The sequence below is a fragment of the Macaca fascicularis genome, chromosome 9 (genome assembly GCF_037993035.2).
Source record: "Macaca fascicularis isolate 582-1 chromosome 9, T2T-MFA8v1.1".
NCBI classification, from domain to species: domain Eukaryota; kingdom Metazoa; phylum Chordata; class Mammalia; order Primates; family Cercopithecidae; genus Macaca; species Macaca fascicularis.
Genome location: NC_088383.1, coordinates 113,408,096 through 113,429,218, shown reverse-complemented (window position 1 = coordinate 113,429,218; position 21,123 = coordinate 113,408,096). Strand labels below are relative to the sequence as shown.

The window sequence follows — 21,123 nt, the reverse complement described above, 5'->3', positions numbered from 1 at the left end:
GGTTTTAAAAAGAGGAGTTCCCCTACGCAAGTTCTCTCCCTTTGCCTGCTGCCATCCACATAAGATGTGATTTGTTCCTCCTTGCCTTCCACCATGATTGTGAGGCCTCCCCAGTCAAGTGGAACTGTAAGTCCAATTAAATCTCTTTCTTTTGTAAATTGCCCTGTCTTGGGTATGTCTGTATCAGCAGCATGAAAATGAACTAATACACCAACTAATTGTAGAATCAAATAAGATAAGAATGCTAAGTTATATGTATCAAAAATATGTGAATTTTGTATATAGTATTTAATTAGCAATTTTCATGGACTTATGAAGTGACTTCTCTCAGAAGGTTATTAACATCCTATAAAATATTCAAACACTCTTTTGAACTCACTGGGCCATTGTAGGTCAATTATATACACTAGAGAAGGGGTCCTCCTTCCTCAAAGTATGTTAGTCTGTAGGTATACATATGGATAAGTGGACCAGATATTTCATAGTATGAATAGGCAGTCTATAAAATGGCAAACAGTCCCCCAAAAATAATCCCAGCAAAGAAAAGCACCTGATTTTTGCCTACAGACTTCAAGCTTTCCAGATTTTGGAAATCTTAATTAAATTCACTTTTTAAAAATTTTGCCATTAGAAGTGACTAGAAGAGCAGCTGGGATTCTTTTGCAAACAAAGGTTAGCAATTATCTCTGCTCATAACAATGAAGAGACTAAAATTAGCTGTTCATGTTATCCTCAGATTATTGCTAGAGGCTGAATCCCATCAGGCTCATGATCTAATAACAGAAATAGTCCATCTTTCAAAATGCCCCATTCATGCTACTAAGGGAAAGAATTAATGGCATGAGTCTTTTTCCTTTAATTTTACCTTAGGGGCTAATATATTATTTTGACTTAAGTAGTCATCTCATCTCTGCTTTAACTTATTGCATTCTCATAAAGAATGGTTTCAAGTCTACCCATTCTGGGCTGTCTTAAAAGTTTTTCAGCGTCAGACCCTCAGACCCTATAGGGTTCAAATTTAGTTGATGTTAAGGCCTCCTCCAGTTCTAAGATGTTCTAATTCAGTGGTTATTAATCCAGACCCCACAGTTAAGACTTCAGAAAAATCCTGGAAACCTCTCCTATTTTTGGGATGCATGCAACACAAGATGTAAGATATGCAAATAAGTGTGTGCATGTGTGTATTACCATCAGATTCTCAAAAGAGATTGTGATACAAAAATGTTATGGTTCTCTGCTCAAATCTATGTATTATTCATATATATATATACACACACATACACTTTAAGTTATCGGGTACATGTGCACAACATGCAGGTTTGTTACGTATGTATACATGTGCCATGTTGATGTGCTGCACCCATTAACTTGTCATTTCCATTAGGTATATCTCCTAATGCTATTCCTTCCCCCTCTCCCCACCCTATGGCAGGCGCCGGTGTGTGATGTTCCCCATCCTATGTCCAAGTGTTCTCGTTGTTCAATTCCCATCTATGAGTGAGAACATGTGGTGTTTTATTTTCTGTCCTTGTGATAGTTTGCTAAGAATGAAGGTTTCCAGCTTCATCCATGTCCCTACAAAGGACATGAACTCATCCTTTTTATGGCTGCATAGTATTCCATGGTGTATATGTGCCACATTTTCTTAATCCAGTCTCTCACTGATGGACATTTGGGTTGGTTCTTGCTAGACTACTCTTTTTACATCCAGTATTCTAACATAACCAGAGTAGGGAATATGGATTTTTTCAGAATTAAAGTGACAAACATAAAGCTGCTCTGTTAAGCAGGTGGGTATACAATATATATCAGAGTATAAATTGTTATCTAAACTTAATTTGCAAGCACTCTTCAATGATAGCAAGGAGAAGAACAGGAAATCTGTCTCAAAGTATACCTTGGACAGAAGTGAAAATCATGATTCCACAATCCTGTAAGTAAACACTAGGTAGTATCAGTCTCTCCCCCAACAATTCCATCCCACCTTCTCCAACAAGTAGTAAACTATAATCTGAATTTTTTTGCCGTTCACATGTATGAATGGATTTCTAGCTTTGAGCAACTGGTTTCTTGCAAGGCTAGTTACAGAGATAGACATCTGAGCTCACTTTGGAAACCATTTGCATAACGATATGATCAATAATCAGGTTTGCAATTTTATAAGAATGGAAGCCATCAAACTCTGCTTCTGGGCATAAAGCAATCACTATAGGCTTGCACCTGCCTCTGATGTGTCAAGGCACCCAGTAGAGCCAACACAGGTTATCCAAGCGAGGGCTCCAATTGCCAAGGCAAACCTGTGTTCATAGGGAATGAGGAAGGAAGAGCTAGGGAACAGACATGTGACTTGGTGTTTACTTTGAGCTCCAATGCCTTCTGTTGGTTTTCTTGGGATAGCTGCTCACAAACCAAACTGTGCTGCTCATTCTCTTGCTGAAGTTTAGCATTTCTCATCTGAAATTGCTCGAGTTCCTTTGCAGCTCTCTCATTCAATATCTGAAAGGGATGGAATGAGCTGGTTAATGCTTTTTAATCTGATTACAATACTTGTATATACACACAGGGGGCTCCACAAACCTCCTGGGAAGATAACAGCAACCCTGAGTTTTTGTCTTTGTAGAAATTGTTATTAATCCCCAATGAAAGCACTAACGCACTCAAATATGATGAATGTTAAACGGTTGAGGAAAATGATGCCTTCTAATGAATAACACAGTGAGCATAATTTTTTTTTCTGAGAGCCTTGGGAAGTCTTGTTCACAGGTGGTGGATAAATATTTTAATGCTTGTTTGCCATTTGGCAGGCTTTGCATACGCAACAATTGCTATAATCATTGCAAATGAGCTAGAGATTCAAACGGATTTTATAAGCTGTGGGGCTTGGAAGCTACATCTTCAGAAGCAAATCCTGCATTAACATGCCTGCAACATTTTCATCAACAGAACTGTTCACTAACACTAACACAGAGACAATTTTCTTTTAATCTAACTTAACTCAAAACGATGGAACAGCAGCGGAGTGATTTATGTCTGCTTGAGTTCAGTGTCAGCCAGATTTTCCTCTTCTCTGCCTTGACTATCCTGAGCAGATATGGTTTTATAAAAACAAAAGATTATATCTTGGGGGCTCATTTCTATTGGGGGAATATTGAGGAGGTGGAGGGATAGCAAATGAATTGCAGGATAAAAATAGAAAGACAGCTTAAGTAATGTCTGCAAAATATAACTCCCATGCACACAAAAATTAAGCATGAAAAGAATCCAACCAATTCTCCATCAATAGGGACTAAATAAAATGTAACCAGCTATGCTAAAAATGAAATTGTGTTTCATAGGAGGATAGTTTTTATCCTGATGTCCAAAAGCCTCTCTCCTATGTTTCATGCTCAAAGAAGTCTCATGTTTTTCTGCTGGAGGCAGCACATTGTAAATTATCTATTTGACTTCTGGCTTTATATAAAATTAATAGAGCAATGGACAAAAAAAGGTATACTTATATCTATTTTTGAGTATAAAACTGCTATATGGCTTGACAATTCTTTGGAAACAAGCTTCCTGAGGAAAAACATATTTAAGAAAAGACTTTTCAATTATATGAATTGCTTCTTTAAAAAATGAGAGAAAACATAATACAATTACCAATACTTGTGCCACCTTAAACTGCTATAATAGAGAAAGTGTCAAAAACAGTACCATAGTAAAAATAAATAAAGACTGACCATAGTTTGCTAAACTTGAAAATAACTTAAAAATAAACCTATTGGCTGGGCGCGGTGGCTCATGCCTGTAATTCCAGCACCTTGGGAGGCTGAGACAGTTGGATTACTTGAGGTCAGGAGCTTGAGACCAGCCTGGCCAACATGGTGACACCCTGTCTCTACTAAAGATATAAAAATTAGCCAGGCATGATGGCGGACTCCAGCTACTCAGGAGACTGAGGCAGGAGAATCGCTTCAACCCAGGAGGTGGAGGTTACAGTAAGCTGAGATCATGCCACTACACTCCAGCCTGGGCGACAAAGAGACTCCATATCAAAAGAAAATAATAATAAAAATAAAAATAAATAAATAAAAATAAAACTGTTAAAAATAAATTATTATACTCACCCAATGGAATACTGCACAGAAATGAGAGCTTATGGTCTACTGAGCTCTGTCCAGTAGAGCTTTCTGCAGTGATATAAATATTCTCTGCCTGTGCTAATATGGCATCGACTAGCCACCTGTGGCTACTGAGTACTTGAAATTATGCTGGTATAACCAAGGAAATGAATTTTTAATTTCATTTCATTTTAATAAAGTTGAATTTAAATAGCCACTTGTTGCTAAGGGTTACCATATTGGGCATCACAAGTCTATAACTACATGGCAACAACATGAATGAATCTCACAAACAGAATATAGCAGAAGTTAGACACAAAGAATATATCCTGTAATATTTTATTTCTGTAAAGTATGAAAACAGGCAAAACCAAACTCTGCTTAGAATTCAGGATAGCGGTGGTACTTTAGGGGGAGAATGACTAAGAGGGAGCACAAAAGGGCTTCTGGGGGTGCTGGTAATGTTCTGTATCTCCGGCTGGGAGCAGGTGACCAAGATGCAATTGAGTGGTTAAAATTCATCAAGCTGACTTGTGACATATACTCTTTTCTATATGTGTAGTATAGATCAATAAAAGGTTAAAAAGAAACTTATTAACCTGTTAGAGCTGGAAAATTTAAAAAGGGGGGCATAACTACCTCATAAGAGCCATTCAAAGACCAAATTGCAATGCTAAGTTTTACATCGTCACCACGAGTAGTGAAGGGAATTTGCTGCTTTCCAAGAGAATTCAAAATGCACAAATGGGTGTGAACAAAGGTGCCATTCTGGGGTTTTCTTGTTTTTCAGCGAAGGCCCACACCCAACTCACCTTCTGCTCCTTCAGCTGCTGCTCCAGCTTCTGAAGCTCCTCCTTGCTCTTCTGCACATACTGCTGCAGGGCTTTTATTTCTGTCTGCCTGCTGTCCATGTCTGTCTGAATCTGCTTGAGCTCTTTCTCTAGTTTTTCCTTCTTCCGGAACTCCCGGGAAGCTTCGTTCTGACGTTGCTGGATTTCTTGTTGGAACTAGAGGGTGCGGGAAGGACAAGAGAGAAAGAGATGAGCCCTGACCATGGCAGGTCTCAGCCAGCCAAGCCCCACTCCGCTCTCTCAGGTCTGTGATTGTCAGGGCAGTCACTTTGCAGTAGCATTTCCCCTATAGGGCAGACATCCTTGAGCCCCAGTGTTCAAACTTTTCAGGAATATCCTATACTGTTTCTCGGGGCCTTGAAACCAAATGACTACTCTGATGGTGGGCAACAAATCCACAAAGTATGGTACAAAATCAAATACATATGGAAGCTCAGAGTTCTAGGGGCATTAAACATGGAAAGAATTCATCCGATTCTCTATCAATAGGGACTAAATAAAATGTGACTAGCTACCCTAACTATAAAATTGTGTTTTACATGACCCTGGATATTGCTAAAGAGAGCACTATACGTTTATCCTGATGTCCAAATTCTATGAAAAGCCTTTTTCTTATCTCATGTTCAAAGAAGTCTCACGTTTTTCTTTTGGGGACTGCACATTGCGTATGATCTATTTGACTTCAGGCTTTATATACAAGTGTTCAGAAGGAGTCCACTAAATGGCTTTCTAATAAAAAATAAATAAATAAATAAATAAATAAGAAGGGCCAAAGAAACAACTCCCACCATCCCCAGGTGCTGGGCCCCCTGGCCTTCATGGGGATCATCTTTTTGAGCCAGAATTGTAAGTAGAAAGTGCCTGCCTCAGTGACTTCTCAGACAGAGCATGCAGAGAAAGAACAAATCAAGTCGCTCAATTCAAGTAAAGCTCCTCTCCAGAGAACAAACTAAAGAGATAAGCAGAACTGAGGATGCTTCACTTGGGCACAAGGGGGTAAATTTGAGAAAGGAACAAGAAGGGAATAGAGACTGTGGAAGGACAAACATCCCCTGGAAGGAAATCTTCCTTCTTCTTGCCCTCCATGGCGGACCTGACTGATGGTGTGCTCAGCCTCCTCTTTGGATCGCTCTGTCTCCTGCTGCTGTTCAGTGGTCTGAGCTAGGGATTCTCGTAATTTTACCACTTCTGATAAGAGCTGGTCTCTCTCCTTTGTCACTTCTTCTTTGAACTTCAGTAAATCTCGGATGCTAAAAAGGAAGAACACAGGAGTCAGACTAAATGGCCATCCTCTCAGGGGTCCTTCATATCATTCTCTGAGCTCATTTTCATGGGAAAGATGTCAGGTCAATGATTAACACTACTCAGGCATTAAAGAGAAAGATCTTTATGCCATGATATGGGATCAGATTGTGAGATGTTAACTGGAAAGAAGTACTCAAGATAACATGCATAGTATAATTTATTTTTTTATCTTTAAGAAAATACAATGTCTATTCGTGCATGAGAGAGTGTGCATGTGTGTGTGCGTGTGTTTGTTTGTGTGTGTGTGTGTTTTACAGACATTTTTACAGAAGCCCAGAAAAACATATCACTGATTATCTCTGAAAAATTTAGGGTGGAAGGTTGTGGAGGTTGATACTTTCCACACCTCTGTATTACTTGAATTTGTTGCAATAAGACTATGTTGCTATTGTGAACTCTGGTAATTAATCCTAAGCAGATATCAATTTAGGAAATTATTTGTTTAATATATCCACTGGAGGGCTATGATCACAGCTATAAACTCTAGAATAAAACATAAACAGAACCAAATAATATGCTTTGCTAGTTTTCTATCCATTTACCCAAAGAGATTAGTTTCTCCCAAATGAATGCAGCCCAGATAAAATGTTACAAAGAACAAAATTGGGAAAATCATTCATGATGCCCATTTTTGGAGGTTATGTGATAATATTCATTGATTTGAATTGTAAACCAGTTACCTCCAAATTTCAAAAGCCATTCCATATGATTTGGCATGACTTCCTGCAGAATTAGCACTTTGCAAGTGGAAGCTCAGTGTCTGATACGACCTCTGCAGCAGAATGAATGTAGAGCAAGGCAGTTCTTGGAGCTGAGAAGGCAGAGGAGAACTTGCACTGCAGACCCTTGCAGCTGACAGTCATCAAACGACTGCTCAAAACACAGTAATTTGACAAAGTGTATTTACCAACACCTCTGATGTAACAAATGTTTAATAAGGAAACTTTAAATCTGCACTCAAATTCTACTCCAGAAATAAAACCTCAAATTCTAAGGTTACTATGAAGACAGACAGTTACGCCTGGGCACACTGTTAAAGATAAAATTATGGGCTGGATTGTTTCTTCAGTTCTCCTCCTCACCCTCTTCCAATGCTTGTTTAAAATGCCTCGTATCGGAATCAGTTCCCTCGCATTCCTCTTCAGTAGTTGCTCTGAATATGCTTGACTTCCTTAACAAGAAGATAAAGCCCACACTACAGGCATCATATTTTCTGTTTTTATTTCCTATTCCCTCTCCCAACACCTGTACTTAGAACTATCTGTCAATGTTGGATCAACACATCAAAAAAGCATAAGAAACTGAAACAGCAATATCAGATCTGGTTAATTTCCTTGGCTGCCCAAGGAAGTGTATGTTCATTCCTGATTCATTCATTGATGCCATGTTTTGCATGCCCCATACAGTGCTGGGCTCCTGGAGGGGATATAAAGGTGTCTTCCTTCAGGGAGTTCACAGCCTAGTGGGTAGAGAAGCACATCAACAAATAATTTTCAATACAATCTGATCAGTGCCATACTGGAGGTAAATGTTGGGTCTTATGGAAATAGAAAACATAGTGACTTTCTGTGTGGTCATTGGAGTTTGGATGTGGAGAGGATGTTGGAAGAGTGATGCTGATGGTGATGAAGTTAAGACTGTTTGAGATGGGTCTTAAAGGAGGCATAAAAGGTGACCATGGGGAGAATGGAAGAAAAGGCATTCTGAGCATGGAAAGCAGCATGTACAAAGGCATGGAGGTGTGAGCAACTTGATGGGCTGGCACGAGGCTAGAGAGGCTGACTGGGGCAGGTTCTCAAAGGGCTCTGGATGACACATTCAAGAGTCTGGGCTTTATCCTTTGGGTATGGGTAGCTATTGAAAGTGTTTATGCTGGGGATAGGTGCACATGTGTTTCAGGAGCCTAAATTTGGTAGCAATGATGGAATAAAGAAGGACATGTCTTCTGCAGTCAGGGAGACCAGTTAGGAGGCTACTGCCAAATCTGGCAGAGAATAGGAGGCCTGAACCAAGGCAGTAGCACTGGTGACCAGAAGGAGTGAAAGGCCGTGCTTAGAAGACCAAGTCAACAAGACAGTGGCTTTAAGAGATAGGGGAGCAGCAGGAGGGAAGAGCAGCTCTGTTTTCTGGCCTAGAATCTGAAGGTGGGAGGGATGGTGATGAGATTGATCATGGGGAGTAGGTGGGAGAAGCTGGGACTCTGGGCAGAAAATCAGTCATTTATATTCTACACAAATTGGAGAGAAATAAATAAACCAGCCGGGCACGGTGGCTCAAGCCTGTAATCCCAGCACTTTCGGAGGCTGAGACGGGTGGATCACAAGGTCAGGAGATCGAGACCATCCTGGCTAACACGGTGAAACCCCGTCTCTACTAAAAAATACAAAAAACTAGCCGGGCGAGGTGGCGGGCGCCTGTAGTCCCAGCTATTCGGGAGGCTGAGGCAGCAGAATGGCGTGAACCCGAAAGGTGGAGCTTGCAGTGAGCTGAGATCCAGCCACTGCACTCCAGTTTGGGCGACAGAGCAAGACTCCATCTCAATAAATAAATAAATAAATAAATAAATAAATAAATAAATAAACCTAACATCTTACTCATTTTGAAACTATACTACTGAATTCCTATGGAGTCAGAAGTTTAAGATAACCACGAATTAGAAGTTCTTAGGTGTGGAGTAAAGAGCATTACTTAAAATGCAACAGACAGAAAACAATCTCTGAGAACCCAATAAAGAAGAGTTTTGTATCACAGAGAATGTTCAAGAAGACACTGGCAAGCCCCAGGCTGTCTATTGAAGGAGGCCTCTGCAAAAGCAAGTTCAACATACATCAACAAGGTTATGACCTACTTGCTATCCTGATCCATTGACAGTCCAGACCCTTGCTCGACTAGTTTGGTCAGGTTCACTATTTCCTCTTTCAGAGCAAGAATCGTCTCCTTGGCCTTCTGCTCTTTGTCATAGGCTGAGTCCACCATCTTCCAGGCCTTTTCAATTTCCTAGATGGGCCATAGGATATCAGTGAGAAAGACCAAACTGGGTTCTAGATGCAAGATAAACTAGCAAACAGAATAACACCATAATGACAGTGTAGTTGTATAAATGTGCATTGACTAAATTGTTTAACATGAGCTAGTCAATAGTGAATAGCACATCGAAAGAGGAGGACTGGACTGGACATGGTAGTACGGGCCTGTAGTCCCAGCTACTAGGGAGGCAAAGGCTACAAGACCTCTTGAGCCCAGGAATTTGAAGCTGCAGTGAGCTGCAATCATGCCACTGCACTCCAGCCTGGATGACAGGGCAAGACCCTATCTCAAAAAAAATAAATAAATAAAAATAAAATAAAGTAGGGACTGGCAGAGGGTATTTTTTCTTGTGTAGCTAAGTGTGGCTACAAGGCTCACTTACTGCAAGGTTTGCAAAATTAGAAGTGAAAGTTTATATGCTTTCCAAGTCCATATATTAAAAGGAAAAACAATAAATTTTATCACATGAGGAATGATCATAGATCCAAGTCCTAAACTGACAGACTGAATTAAACCTCTCGATAGATTTATAAGTAAAAAATACATTTTATCATCTGGTCCCAAGTGAGCTCCTAGTGGCAATGTGAGCTTTAGAACAACCCACACAATGCTGTTCTTTACTGTTACCTAATTGTACCAAACAACCTTGGTAATTCCCATTTTTCAGAAACTCAAGCCCAAGCCTTCTCATCAAATGCTTATATATGGGAAAAAACCCATAACAGGGAATGGAGGCAATGACCCACGCAGGTTTGGCTTCCTTACTATTATAAACTGCAATGTGTAATATTGACATAAATACTTAAAAGTGAATTACAGCAGTTCCAGTAAAGGAGCAACGAACAGTAAATTTTGCAACATGACATAATTTGGATGTATGTCCCTGCCCAAATCTCATATTGAAATGTAATCCCCAATGTTGGAGGTGGGGCCTGGTGGGAGGTGATTGAATCATGGGGGTGGATTTCTCATGAACGGTTTAGCACCATCCTCTTGGCACTGTCCTTGTGATGGTGAGTGAGTTCTCACGAGATCTGGTCATTTAAAAGTGTGTGATGCACACATATGTTCATCACAGTGCTATTGACAATAGCAAAGACATGGAATCAATCCAAATGCTCATCAATGATAGACTGGATAAAGAAAATGTGGTACATGTATACCATGAAATACTATGCAGCCATAAAAAAGTACAAGATCATGTCCTTTGCAAGGACATGGATGGAGCTAGAGTCCATTATCCTTAGCAAACTAACACGAGAAATGACAACCAAATACCACATGTTCTCACTTATAAATGAGAGCTAAATGATAAAAACACATGGACACCTAGAGGGGAATAACACACTGGGGCCTTTCAGAGGGTGAAGGGTAGGAGAAGGGAGAGGATAAGGAAACAATAACTAATGGATACTAGGCTTAATACCTGGTGATTAAATAATCTGTACAACAAACCCCCATGCTACACGTTTACCTATGTAACAAACCTGCACATGTACCCCTGTACTTAAAAGGTTAAAAAAAAAAAGTGTGTGACACCTCCCCTCTCCCTCTCTTGCTCCTGCTCTGGCCCATGTGAAGCATCTGCTCCACTTTGCCTTCTGCCATGATTGTTAAGTTTCCTGAGGCGTCCCAAGAAGCTGAGCAGATGCCAGTGTTATGCTTCCTGAACAGCCTGCAGAACCATTAGCCAAGTAAGCCTCTTTTCTTTATAAATTACCCAGTCTCAGGTATTTCTTTAATGCAATGTGATGACCAACTAATATACAACAGCTTTGAGTTTTAGGCTACCACTTAACTTTCTTGCAAAATTCTGTCAAGTAGAATGTGGGTCCTTTAAATAGATAAGAACCTATAAGCTTTAGGTTAAAATATTCCACTTGTATATTGACAAGGAATAAAATGGGTGGAAGAAAGTATTTAATGTAACAAATTCATGGTTACTATTACATTAGACAGATTACCTTGGGTAACTATAGCAAATAATTCAGTGATTCAAAGCAAAATGTCGGTTTGTGGAATATTTATTATGTAGCAACCATATGTGCTATGTTTAGCAACACAAATGAAAGATATTTACATTAAAAAAAGATTACAAAAGTTTTATCCAAATCAACTTTACTAATTAGATTTTAATCCATTCATGACTTCCATTTCCAGATTTTGTTTGTTTTGGGGTTTTTGTTTTGTTTTGTTTTTTGAGACAGAGTCTTGCTCTGTTGCCAAGGCTGGAGTGCAGTGGCACAATCTCGGCTCACTGCAACCTCCACCTCCTGGTTCAAGTGATTCTCCTGCCTCAGCCTCCCAACTAGCTGGGACTACAGGCACATGCCACCACACCCAGCTAATTTTTGTATTTTTGGAAGAGATGGGGTTTCACCATGTTGTCCAGGCTGGTCTCCTGACCTCAAGTGATCCATCTACCTCGGCCTCCCAAAGTGCTGGGATTACAGGCATGAGCCACCACTCCCCGCCCATCATCAGTTTTTAAATTTGCAATGAAAAAATTTTTTTCCATTATAAAACGACTTAAAGCCTTCTTATATTGGTTTTTCAGCAAGGATGGAATAAAGAAGGACATGTCTTCTGCAGGCAAGGAGACCAGTTAGGAGGCTAACATGACAATAAATTTTAAAATAGCACTTAAAAGTGAATAGTTTCTAAGATAATTGATAATCCATATTTAGTACTGGACTTAGAAATTCATTTGAACTGGGTGGCATCTAATTGCATGATATCAAGGCAACTGTCTAAAAATTTTATAAATTGTTTCTCATATTTAGGGTTTTAATTATGTTTCAACCTCTTATCACCATGAGTCAACAAGGAACGTTTATATTTTACCTTCAAAATAATGCAACACATTTAAGGATGAAAAAAATCTAGTGTAAAACAAGGCAATACATCCTCAGTATCCCCAGACTGAATCTCTGTTCTTCTATTATGAGGAACTGGGAGGATTGAGAGGAAAGAAAAGGGGTGCTAGGAAGAAAGGTCATGAAAATTACTACCTGGGAATTCTCAAGGCAATCTTTACTAAAACAGCAGAAAAAGCAGAAATATGAAAATATCTTTAACAGTTAAACTATCATCATGAGGTATTAAACTATTCATCATGCATCAAATAAGACATATTGAGATTCCAAATATTGCATTTACTTATCTCTAAATCTTTTCCCAGAAACCAAGCCAGTAAGATTCTCCATTATTTTCTGCATGATGTGATTCACCCAGGCTAAAAAATCATTTTCTTTGAGAATGAACATTATTCCTTAGGCTTAATGAATATAAAATCATGTAAATTTTTACCTAATAACTCATTTACTACCAGCCTAGAGGTGCCAATGTAATGAGAGAATGATGTTTTAAATTCAGGTTCATTCCATTTCTAGAAGATCACTGACCTTCTTTAGGGATGCAATGGTGGTCTGATCGTCCTGAGAGAGCTTAAGGGCAGTGGCGACCTTCGCGGAATTCACTACAATCTCTGCATTTAGCTCTCTGCATTTGGCCATCAGACGCTTTTCATTGTCATAAGACTTTTTCATGACAGCATGAAGCCTCTCATATTCAATCCGAAATTTTTCCAGACTTTTGTCTCCTGAAAGTTCATTAAGAACTCCCTGAAAATCTCTTTCCATTTCTTCAAATGCAGATTCTTCCAGGACTTGCTTTTCACCCTTTTCCTATAGAAAAAAAGCAGAGATGGGAAAGGGCATTGCAACATTTACATCATTACTATCAAGGAATTACTGCTATTATCTCTGAATGAAACACCTCCATACGAGCAAAATTAAAACCACTGATAAGCAGAAAAATTAAGATTATATGAAAGGAAAGATCCTTGTTCAGACCTTGATGCTTATGTACATATATATGTATGTACATATATATACACACATACACATTATACATTTATACACATTACATATATATACATATAGGCATTGGAATATATATGCAGAATATATATGCATTAGGATAATAACAGTTCCCGCCACATGGTGTTGCTAAGGATTAGATTAAATGAGATCACTGATGTTAAATACTTAGCCAAATGCCTGGCGAATGGTAGGAATTCAATGAATTTTCAGAGCTGTTATGATTATTCCAACCCTAGTCTCTTTTCATTGGGCCCTGCTTCTTATTGCCCCTAAGACTGCAAAGGGCGGCGGGGGTGGCCACGGTGTGTTGAGGCCAGACATAGGAAGATCTTGGCATAGATATCATGAAATCACATATACAGTGAAACTCATCTGAAATATGGACTTGTCTTCCAAAAGAGATTCCATCATTTTTATCCCTCAGAAATGTAGGCTAGGTCATGCCCCACGGTGTCCTAAAATGCCCCTGTGCAATACTCATGGAACTTTTCCACATTTGCTTTCCATGGTTAGATGGGAAACAAATTATTTCAAAATACAAACCCAGACATATAGATATAATTCAAGCAAGTCTGGCTATTACTTAGATGAGAACCTAAGAGTGAGTTATATCAGAATTCTTCTTTCTCTACTTTTCGGGGTTGAACTGTGTCCCCCAAAAAGGTATTTTGAAGTCCTAACTCTGCTAATCTGACCTTAATTGGAACAGAGTCATTTAATAAGTTAAGATGAGCTCAGACTGGAGTAAGCCACCCAGTTTGTGGTGCTTTGTTATGGCTGCCCTAGCAAACAAATCCACCTACTCCTTGTTATGTACAACATAATAATGAAGAAGAATGGGTGTGGTTAATATATTTATTCATTCATTGAGCAAGTATTTACTGAACATCTGCCATATATAAATTCTGTGATGGATTCTGTAAGAGATACCAAGATGAAGAATAAACAGCTTATCCACAGGGAATTTATACTTAATTCCTGGTGGAGTATGAATGCAGTTAATGAAAGCATAGAATTTGATTTGATCCCTATCATAAAATGTATTCAAAGTTCTCTGTGAACCCACAGAAAGAGAATTATTCCCAGCAGCAAGAATAAAAAAAAAAAAATCTTAGAAAAGAATTGGCATTTGAGCAGGCCCAGAAGGAAAAGTGGAATTTTCACAGGGGAATATGGAGAAAAGGGGCATTCCCAACAGATGGCAAAGCTTGAGCAAAGCTCAGTGCCAAGCAAGTATCCAAGTTGGCTAAAGAATAAGAGGGATGAACGGAACAGAAGAGAGTCCAGAAATAATGTGGCACAGCTACAACCATCTGATTTTTGACAAAGTTGACAAAAAAGCAATGGGAAAAGGATTCTTTATTCAATAAATGGTGCTGGGATAATAGGCTAGCCATATGCAGAAGATTGAAACTGGACTCCTTCTTTCCACCACGTACAAAAATCAATTCAAGATGTATTAAAGACTTAAATGTAAAATCTAAAACTATAAAAACCCTGAAAGATGACCTAGGAAATACCATTCTGGACATAGGCCCTGACAAGGATCTCATGATGAAGATGCTAAAAGCAATTGCAACAAAAACAAAATTGACGAATGGGACTTAATTAAACTAAAGAGCCTCTGCACAGCAAAAAACAAACAAACAAACAAAAAACTATCAACAGAGTAAACAGACAACCCACAGAATGGGAGAAAACATTTGCAAACTGTGCATCCAACAAAGGTCTAATATTCTGAATCTATAAGGGACTTAAATAAAATAGCAAGCAAAAAACAAACATCCCCATTAAAAAGTGGACAAAGGATATAAACAGACACTTTTCAAAAGAAGACATACAGACAACAAGCATATGAAAAAAATGCTCAACATTGCTAATCATTAGACAAATGCAAATCAAAACCACAATGAGATACCATCTCACACCAGTCAGAATGGCTTCATTAAAAAGTGAAAAAATAACAGATGCTGGCAAGGTTGTAGAGAAAAGGGAACATACTCTGCTGGTGGGAATGTAAATTAGTTCAGCCATCATAGAAAGCAGTGTGACAATTTCTCAAAGAACTTAGAATTACCACTTGACCCAGCAATTCCATTATTGGGTATATACCCAAAGGAATATAAATCATTCTACCATAAAGACACATGCATGCGTATGCTCATCACAGCACTATCCACAGTAGCAAAGACATAGAATCGACTTAAATGTCATCTACAGTAGACTGGATAAAGAAAATATGGTACATGGGCCGGGCACAGTGGCTCACACCTGTAATCCCAGAACTTTGGGAGGCCAAGGTGGGTGGATCGCCTGAGGTCAGGAGTTCAAGACCAGCCTGGCCAACATGGTGAAACCTCATCTCTACTAAAAATATAAAAATTACCTGGGTGTGGTGTTGGGCACCTGTAATCCCAGCTACTCGGGAGGCTGAGGCAGGAGAATCGCTTGAACCAGGGAGGCAGAGGTTGCAGTGAGCCGAGATTGTCCACTGCACTCCAGCCTGGTAACAGAGTGAGACTCCATCTCAAAACAAAAAAGGAAAAATGTGGTACATATACACCATGGAATACTACTCAGCCATAAAAAAGAATGAGATCATGTCCTTTGCAGCAACATGGATGGAGCTAGAGGCCATTATCCTAACTAATGCAGGAACAGAATACCAAATACATGTTCTCACTTATAACTGGGAGCTAAACACTGAGTACACATGGACACAAAGAAGGGAACAGACACTGGGGCCTACTTGAGGGTAGAAGGTGGGAGGGGGTAAAGAACTGAAAAATTACCTATCAGGTACTGTGCTTACTACTTGGGTGATGAAATAATCTGTATACCAAACCCTTGTGACATTCAATTAACCTATATAACAAACCTACATATTTATCCATGAACCTAAAATAAAGGTTTAAAAAAGGCTGTGCACATTTTAGAAAAGGATAAGAGGTATGACAGGGAGAAGGAAGCCAAACACTAGCTAGGGAGTTACAGACACACAGTGAAGACACTGAATTACATTCCAAGGAGTATGGATTGCATTACTCTGCAAGCCACAGGGAACCACTCAATACTTTTGAGCAAAGGACTCATAAGGCTTGCAAGGCCTTACTTACATTTGCGACATTATGTTTTAATATTCTTCTCTACAAAGGGCCTTGGTATCAATACTCTCTTGCTGAAAGAAACCAACTGAAACTATCTCTAGTCCCAATAATAAAGTAAAATTTCAATTCACCCTGAAGGTTTTAAGGAGTCTCGTTTACCTTCTATTTGACAAGCCTGTCTTGCCCAATATGGAGAAAGTCTAAATATTTTTGGTTTTCAAAAACACTTGTACTATTAATTAAATCTCTAATGATGACATGCAAGCAAAACACAGTCTTTGTAAATTAAAATAAATGTAGTCACAAGCATATCTATAGCATTTTGTATAACAACTTTAGTACTAATTTTAAATTCACATAGGTTTTTCTTCCTGACTAAAAGCAGATTATTGCAAAGGCCACAATGTAATAATTCCACAAAGGAAGAAAAACCATATTAAGGAAATATGGTGTTGCTGCTGCTCTGTGCTTCTCCCTTGTTGATGCTAAACATAAGCACACACAAAAATTTATCACTACAATGTTCTTGGTTCCATCCCTGTAAATGGTATTAATGTCAACACCTGATCAGCAGCCTAATGATTTGTTTGCAGTCCAAGTTTTACCTATTTACCTGGCACTTAGCACAGGAATGGAAAAATACCAAAGAAAGAAAAGTTTTGAAGAAACTTTTAGGAACAAAAGAGATTTGTTCTTATTGTTATTAAAAAGTAAAAGCAAAGGAAAAATAATCTCTTAGCTTTGGCCAATAAACAGTTGATATTTCCACTGTTATAGTATATAACAATATCTGTTTCAGAAGCATGAAATCAACATGAACCGATCAGAAAGGAACTGTGGCATTTATTTATTCTTCACCTATTCACTGAGTGTTTGCTACGTGCCAGGCACTGTCCTGTCCTAAATTCTGGGAATATCAATTAGTGGGGAGAAGGAAAAGGAAAAAGGAAAAGAGAACTGCAATACAAGGTGAGGCCAGAGGGAAAATAGAGAATTGTGAAAGCAGAGGCGAGAAAGTTGGCTGAGGTCAAGTAAGAAGAAAAGCAGAAGAAAGGAAGAAACGAGAGGAGTAACAGAGAGAGGGAAATGGAAATAACTAATCCAAATAGTGGAGGAGCTTCTGAGGCCCGCACCTGGGCAGGGTTCCTCAGAGAAATATGCAAATATATCCTGAATAGGGCAGAGCCAAGGAAATGAGGGGGTGGTGCCTCTGGGAGGCTGGGGCTTCCCTACTGGGAGTGAAGAATCAAATAAACAAAGATGACTAGTGGGAGAAAAGAGGAGAAAACACTCAAAAGCAATAATGGGACAATAAAGAACTAGAAGGAAGAAGAAAGGAAATGGAAAGAAAGAGATACAAATGACAATGGGTAATGGGGAGAAGTGATGTGGCCACAGCAGCATGGATGTCAGAGAGAGATGAGAGTGATGGAGCCCAGGAGTGAGGAAGACGGATGATAAGAAAGAGATCGTATGATGAGGAAAGGAAGGAGGTGTTGATCACAGGAAGATGGAATTTATAAAGCTAGAGAAAGAGGAAAAGCAATGATGAGGGGATGTGAATGGTGCAGAGGAAGCAAGGGAGTAACTAGAACGGGGTGGGGGGTGTGGAGCATGATGGTGCTGAAAGAAGATGGGGCTTGGGCTGGCTTCATGGGAGTGAAAACTGGTCAGTTGCACAGGGCCCCTTGCTCAGAAAGGTCCCATTCTTGGTTGAATGCTCTGTTGTTCTGTCTTAAAATTCTTTGTAATTTTTGAAGAGATTTTGTGTTTTCACTTTGCATCAGGCCTTGCAAATCATGTAGCTGGTCCTGGCTGGAACAGACCATGGGATGGGTGATAGGCGAAGGGCTCTGATGGGGCCATGAAGGATTTAGGTAGGGCAACAGTGGATGGGGACTGTGAATGGCAAGTAATGACAGGGACCCGAGGCTCTTGAGGTTATAAATGAGGGGGCTGGGGGGCAGGCAGGGTGTCATTGAAGGGTTGCAGAAATAACCCCTCATTAGAGAGGCTGAAAATGGGGTGTACTGTAATATGGGGGAGTGGTGGGGTGATACAAGATGTTAACACAGGAGTCAATGAGCACACAGGGCAGTGGTGTTGGGCAGAAGAGCCTTAATGAAGATGTGTGACAGCAGGTAATCATATGTTAGGAAATCAGGGTGTGACAGGTGGACAAGGGCCATTGATTGGGATAACAGCAGGCATCTGTGAAGCCTTCGTCCAGGTTTCTCCTGTGAGATAAGACATCTCCAATATTTCTGTGTGAGCCTCTCTTGTGGTATCACTCCATGACTAAAGATCTAGGGCTGGGTGCATGTCACGTGTGGATTTCAGAATTCACTAATTTCCTACCACACTTAGCATAACGCAGATGCCACAGTGGGGGTAGGGGGGTGTCCACACAATTGAAGGAGAAACAGGAGGTAAAGGGACCAGAGCCAACGGAGAAAGGCGGGGGAGTGAGTGAGGGTGCAGACAGATAAGATGTTGATGAGGGGGAATATTGGAATCACCGTTTGTAACAATCGTCAGCAGGAGAGGGACAATGGGGAGGGGTCAAGGGAGAGGCGACAGAGGGGCGCTGACTCCTGACCTCAGCCATCCTGATGCTCTCTGGGGGCGGCCTCAGAGGCTGCTGTGGAGATCGCAGGAGCTGGGCGGGAGTCTGGGAAAGAAGCTAAAGGCGCGACGTGCTGTCTCTATCGCCCGCCCCGAGCGGAAACCCGCGCTCGGCGCGTCGTCCCGTCGCCTGGCAACCGACACGCCCTCTAGGGGCGCTAGCGGAAATTCGAAAGGGGAGGAACTTCTGAGGCTGGCACCTGGGCAGGGTTCCTCAGAGAAATATGCAAATATCTCCCGAATGGGGCGGAGCCAAGGAAATAAGGGAGCGGTGCCCCTGAGAGGCTGGGAGGAGTCCCACAGTGCGGGCAGATGGAGACACCCAGGAGAAAGAAGTGGGCGAATGGGAAGAGGCCACCCAGAAAGGACGGTGGGGGACTAGGGAGCCAAGCATGGAGAACCGAGGACTAACGCTTGGAAGGAAATGTGGAGCAGAAGTTTCTGGATGAGGGAAGGACAGACGGCTACTCTCTGCCTTCTAAGACAACGAGGAATAATCTCACTTCCAGTCAGTTCAACCCTTGTAAAACAGCTACTATGTGCAAGACACGGAGGGACAGCTGAAGTAGAGAAACCACAGATGCTGTCTTCAAAGGATTTAATCTAATATTAGTGGTGAGAAAAATAGGGTGCAGAGCTTAAGATATCCTGGAAAAACGTATGTAGCACCACATCACGAAAATCTTTCTTCTGGGATCCCACTCCCAAAACCGTTTCTTTGCCCTCTTTTCTCCCCTCTGCCTCCACTCTTTCTGGACTTCAGGTACAAATAGTTGAAATAATTATACTCCTTGGTTCGTGAAATGTGTAAGACTCCTATCTGGTTTTATTTTCTCCCTTTATCCCCACCCCTACTCCCAACCCCTATCCTCAACCCCATAGGTATTCATGCTACTGTGCTTCCATATGTATTTTTGGGAAATGTACAGCATTTTTATCAGTGTATTTTTAAAAAATGTTTAAATAATGCTACTGGACTTTGGAGATTATCTTATTTTCCACTTTTTTCACTCAACATTCTTTTTAAGGATCTGTCCTCGTTGCGATCGGCAAGCATATTCTAGTTCATTGCTTCTGAGTACTGCACAGCGTTTCAGAAGGGGCATCTACCACACTTCACTTCCATTCCCGAGGTGTTAGGTAACAAGGCTGCCTCTAATTCTCCAATACATCAGGTAATACAGCCACGATCGTCCTTGTCCGTGGTCCCTTATGGACCTCTGTGCAAATTCCTCTGAAATATATGCCAAAGAGCAAAATTGTTAAAGTCATAGGGATGCATAGGGACATTTGCTTATGCAGCTGCGTCCTGCACAAACACATCCAACCATGGGGCAATGGAGGCTGAAAAACAGCCTCTACTCTCTTTCCCATGCCATGTGCCCTACTGGAGGAAGGTGTGCACTTTTTATTCTCACAAAATCTCTGTACCCCAGCCAAGTCATGAACCTAGAAGGCTGTAACTATCTAGAGGGTGTGATATTTTCAAACTCATCTGGCCAGAAGTGAACAGTTTTCCAAAAGCACAAAGATGTCCAACAGCCTAGTACAAGCCCAGGGTATTTACCAAGCACTTTAAGATTATGTACCAGAGTTACTACCCTAGGCTGTACTCCAGTGTATTGTACAAGGGTTTCCGTCCAACACTTCCATCCATCCCTTCCAGAACGTGGTAGGTCTTTTTTATTAAACACTCATAAAGTGTTTAGTAAATGCCAGATACTATTCTAAGTGCTTTGCAAATATTGACTCATCTAATTAGCTAATTTTCTAATTTCTGTCAATATGATGAAAGTAGTGTAAGTACATTTTTTGCTTTCATTTTCACTTCTCTAACTACTAGTGAATTTTTTGACCATTTCTTTATACATTCATAGGCTACTTGAGATTCCCTTCTGTGAACTGCCTTTTCAGCATCTTCGCCTATTTTTCTATTGGTCTTTTTTCTTTTGATTTGCAGACATCTTTGAGAAGCCTGGACATCAATCTGCTTTAGAAGACTAGAAACTCTGCCTTTATGTCCTTAAGGGAACAACAGTCCTTAATTTTGATACTGTGGCTCTTTAGCTCTTTTTTCCCCTATATTTTATATAGTTTTTTGGTATTATTTAGACTTCCTTAACCCCAATGTTATAAAGGTATTCACCCATCATTTTTTTCTATCTATTAGCTTCATAGTTTTACTTTGTTACATTCAGTTATCTAATCCATCTGGAGTTTTCCT

At 40.2% G+C, this 21,123-nt stretch overlaps 1 protein-coding gene across 3 annotated transcripts in view; it reads right to left on the bottom strand.

Moving 5' to 3' along the window:
- Window positions 1-19,014, bottom strand: part of CFAP58 (cilia and flagella associated protein 58) — a 111,642-nt gene extending 92,628 nt beyond the window's left edge. For 2 of the 3 annotated variants that reach the window (XR_012418195.1, XM_005566374.5), the window contains exons 1-6: window positions 18,874-19,014; window positions 12,688-12,969; window positions 9,105-9,253; window positions 6,045-6,201; window positions 4,913-5,107; window positions 2,359-2,496 (exon numbers count right to left, since the gene is read on the bottom strand). Coding sequence is in view for 2 of the 3 variants with exons in the window: in XM_005566374.5 (XP_005566431.1) it covers window positions 2,359-2,496; window positions 4,913-5,107; window positions 6,045-6,201; window positions 9,105-9,253; window positions 12,688-12,969; window positions 18,874-18,882 (930 nt within the window). In the remaining variant the exon portion in view is untranslated. Of the gene's footprint in view, window positions 1-2,358; window positions 2,497-4,106; window positions 4,219-4,912; window positions 5,108-6,044; window positions 6,202-9,104; window positions 9,254-12,687; window positions 12,970-18,873 lie in introns of those variants that run through there. The other variant, XM_074002666.1, reaches the window with a different exon arrangement.
- Between the last annotated feature and the right edge of the window lie 2,109 nt (window positions 19,015-21,123).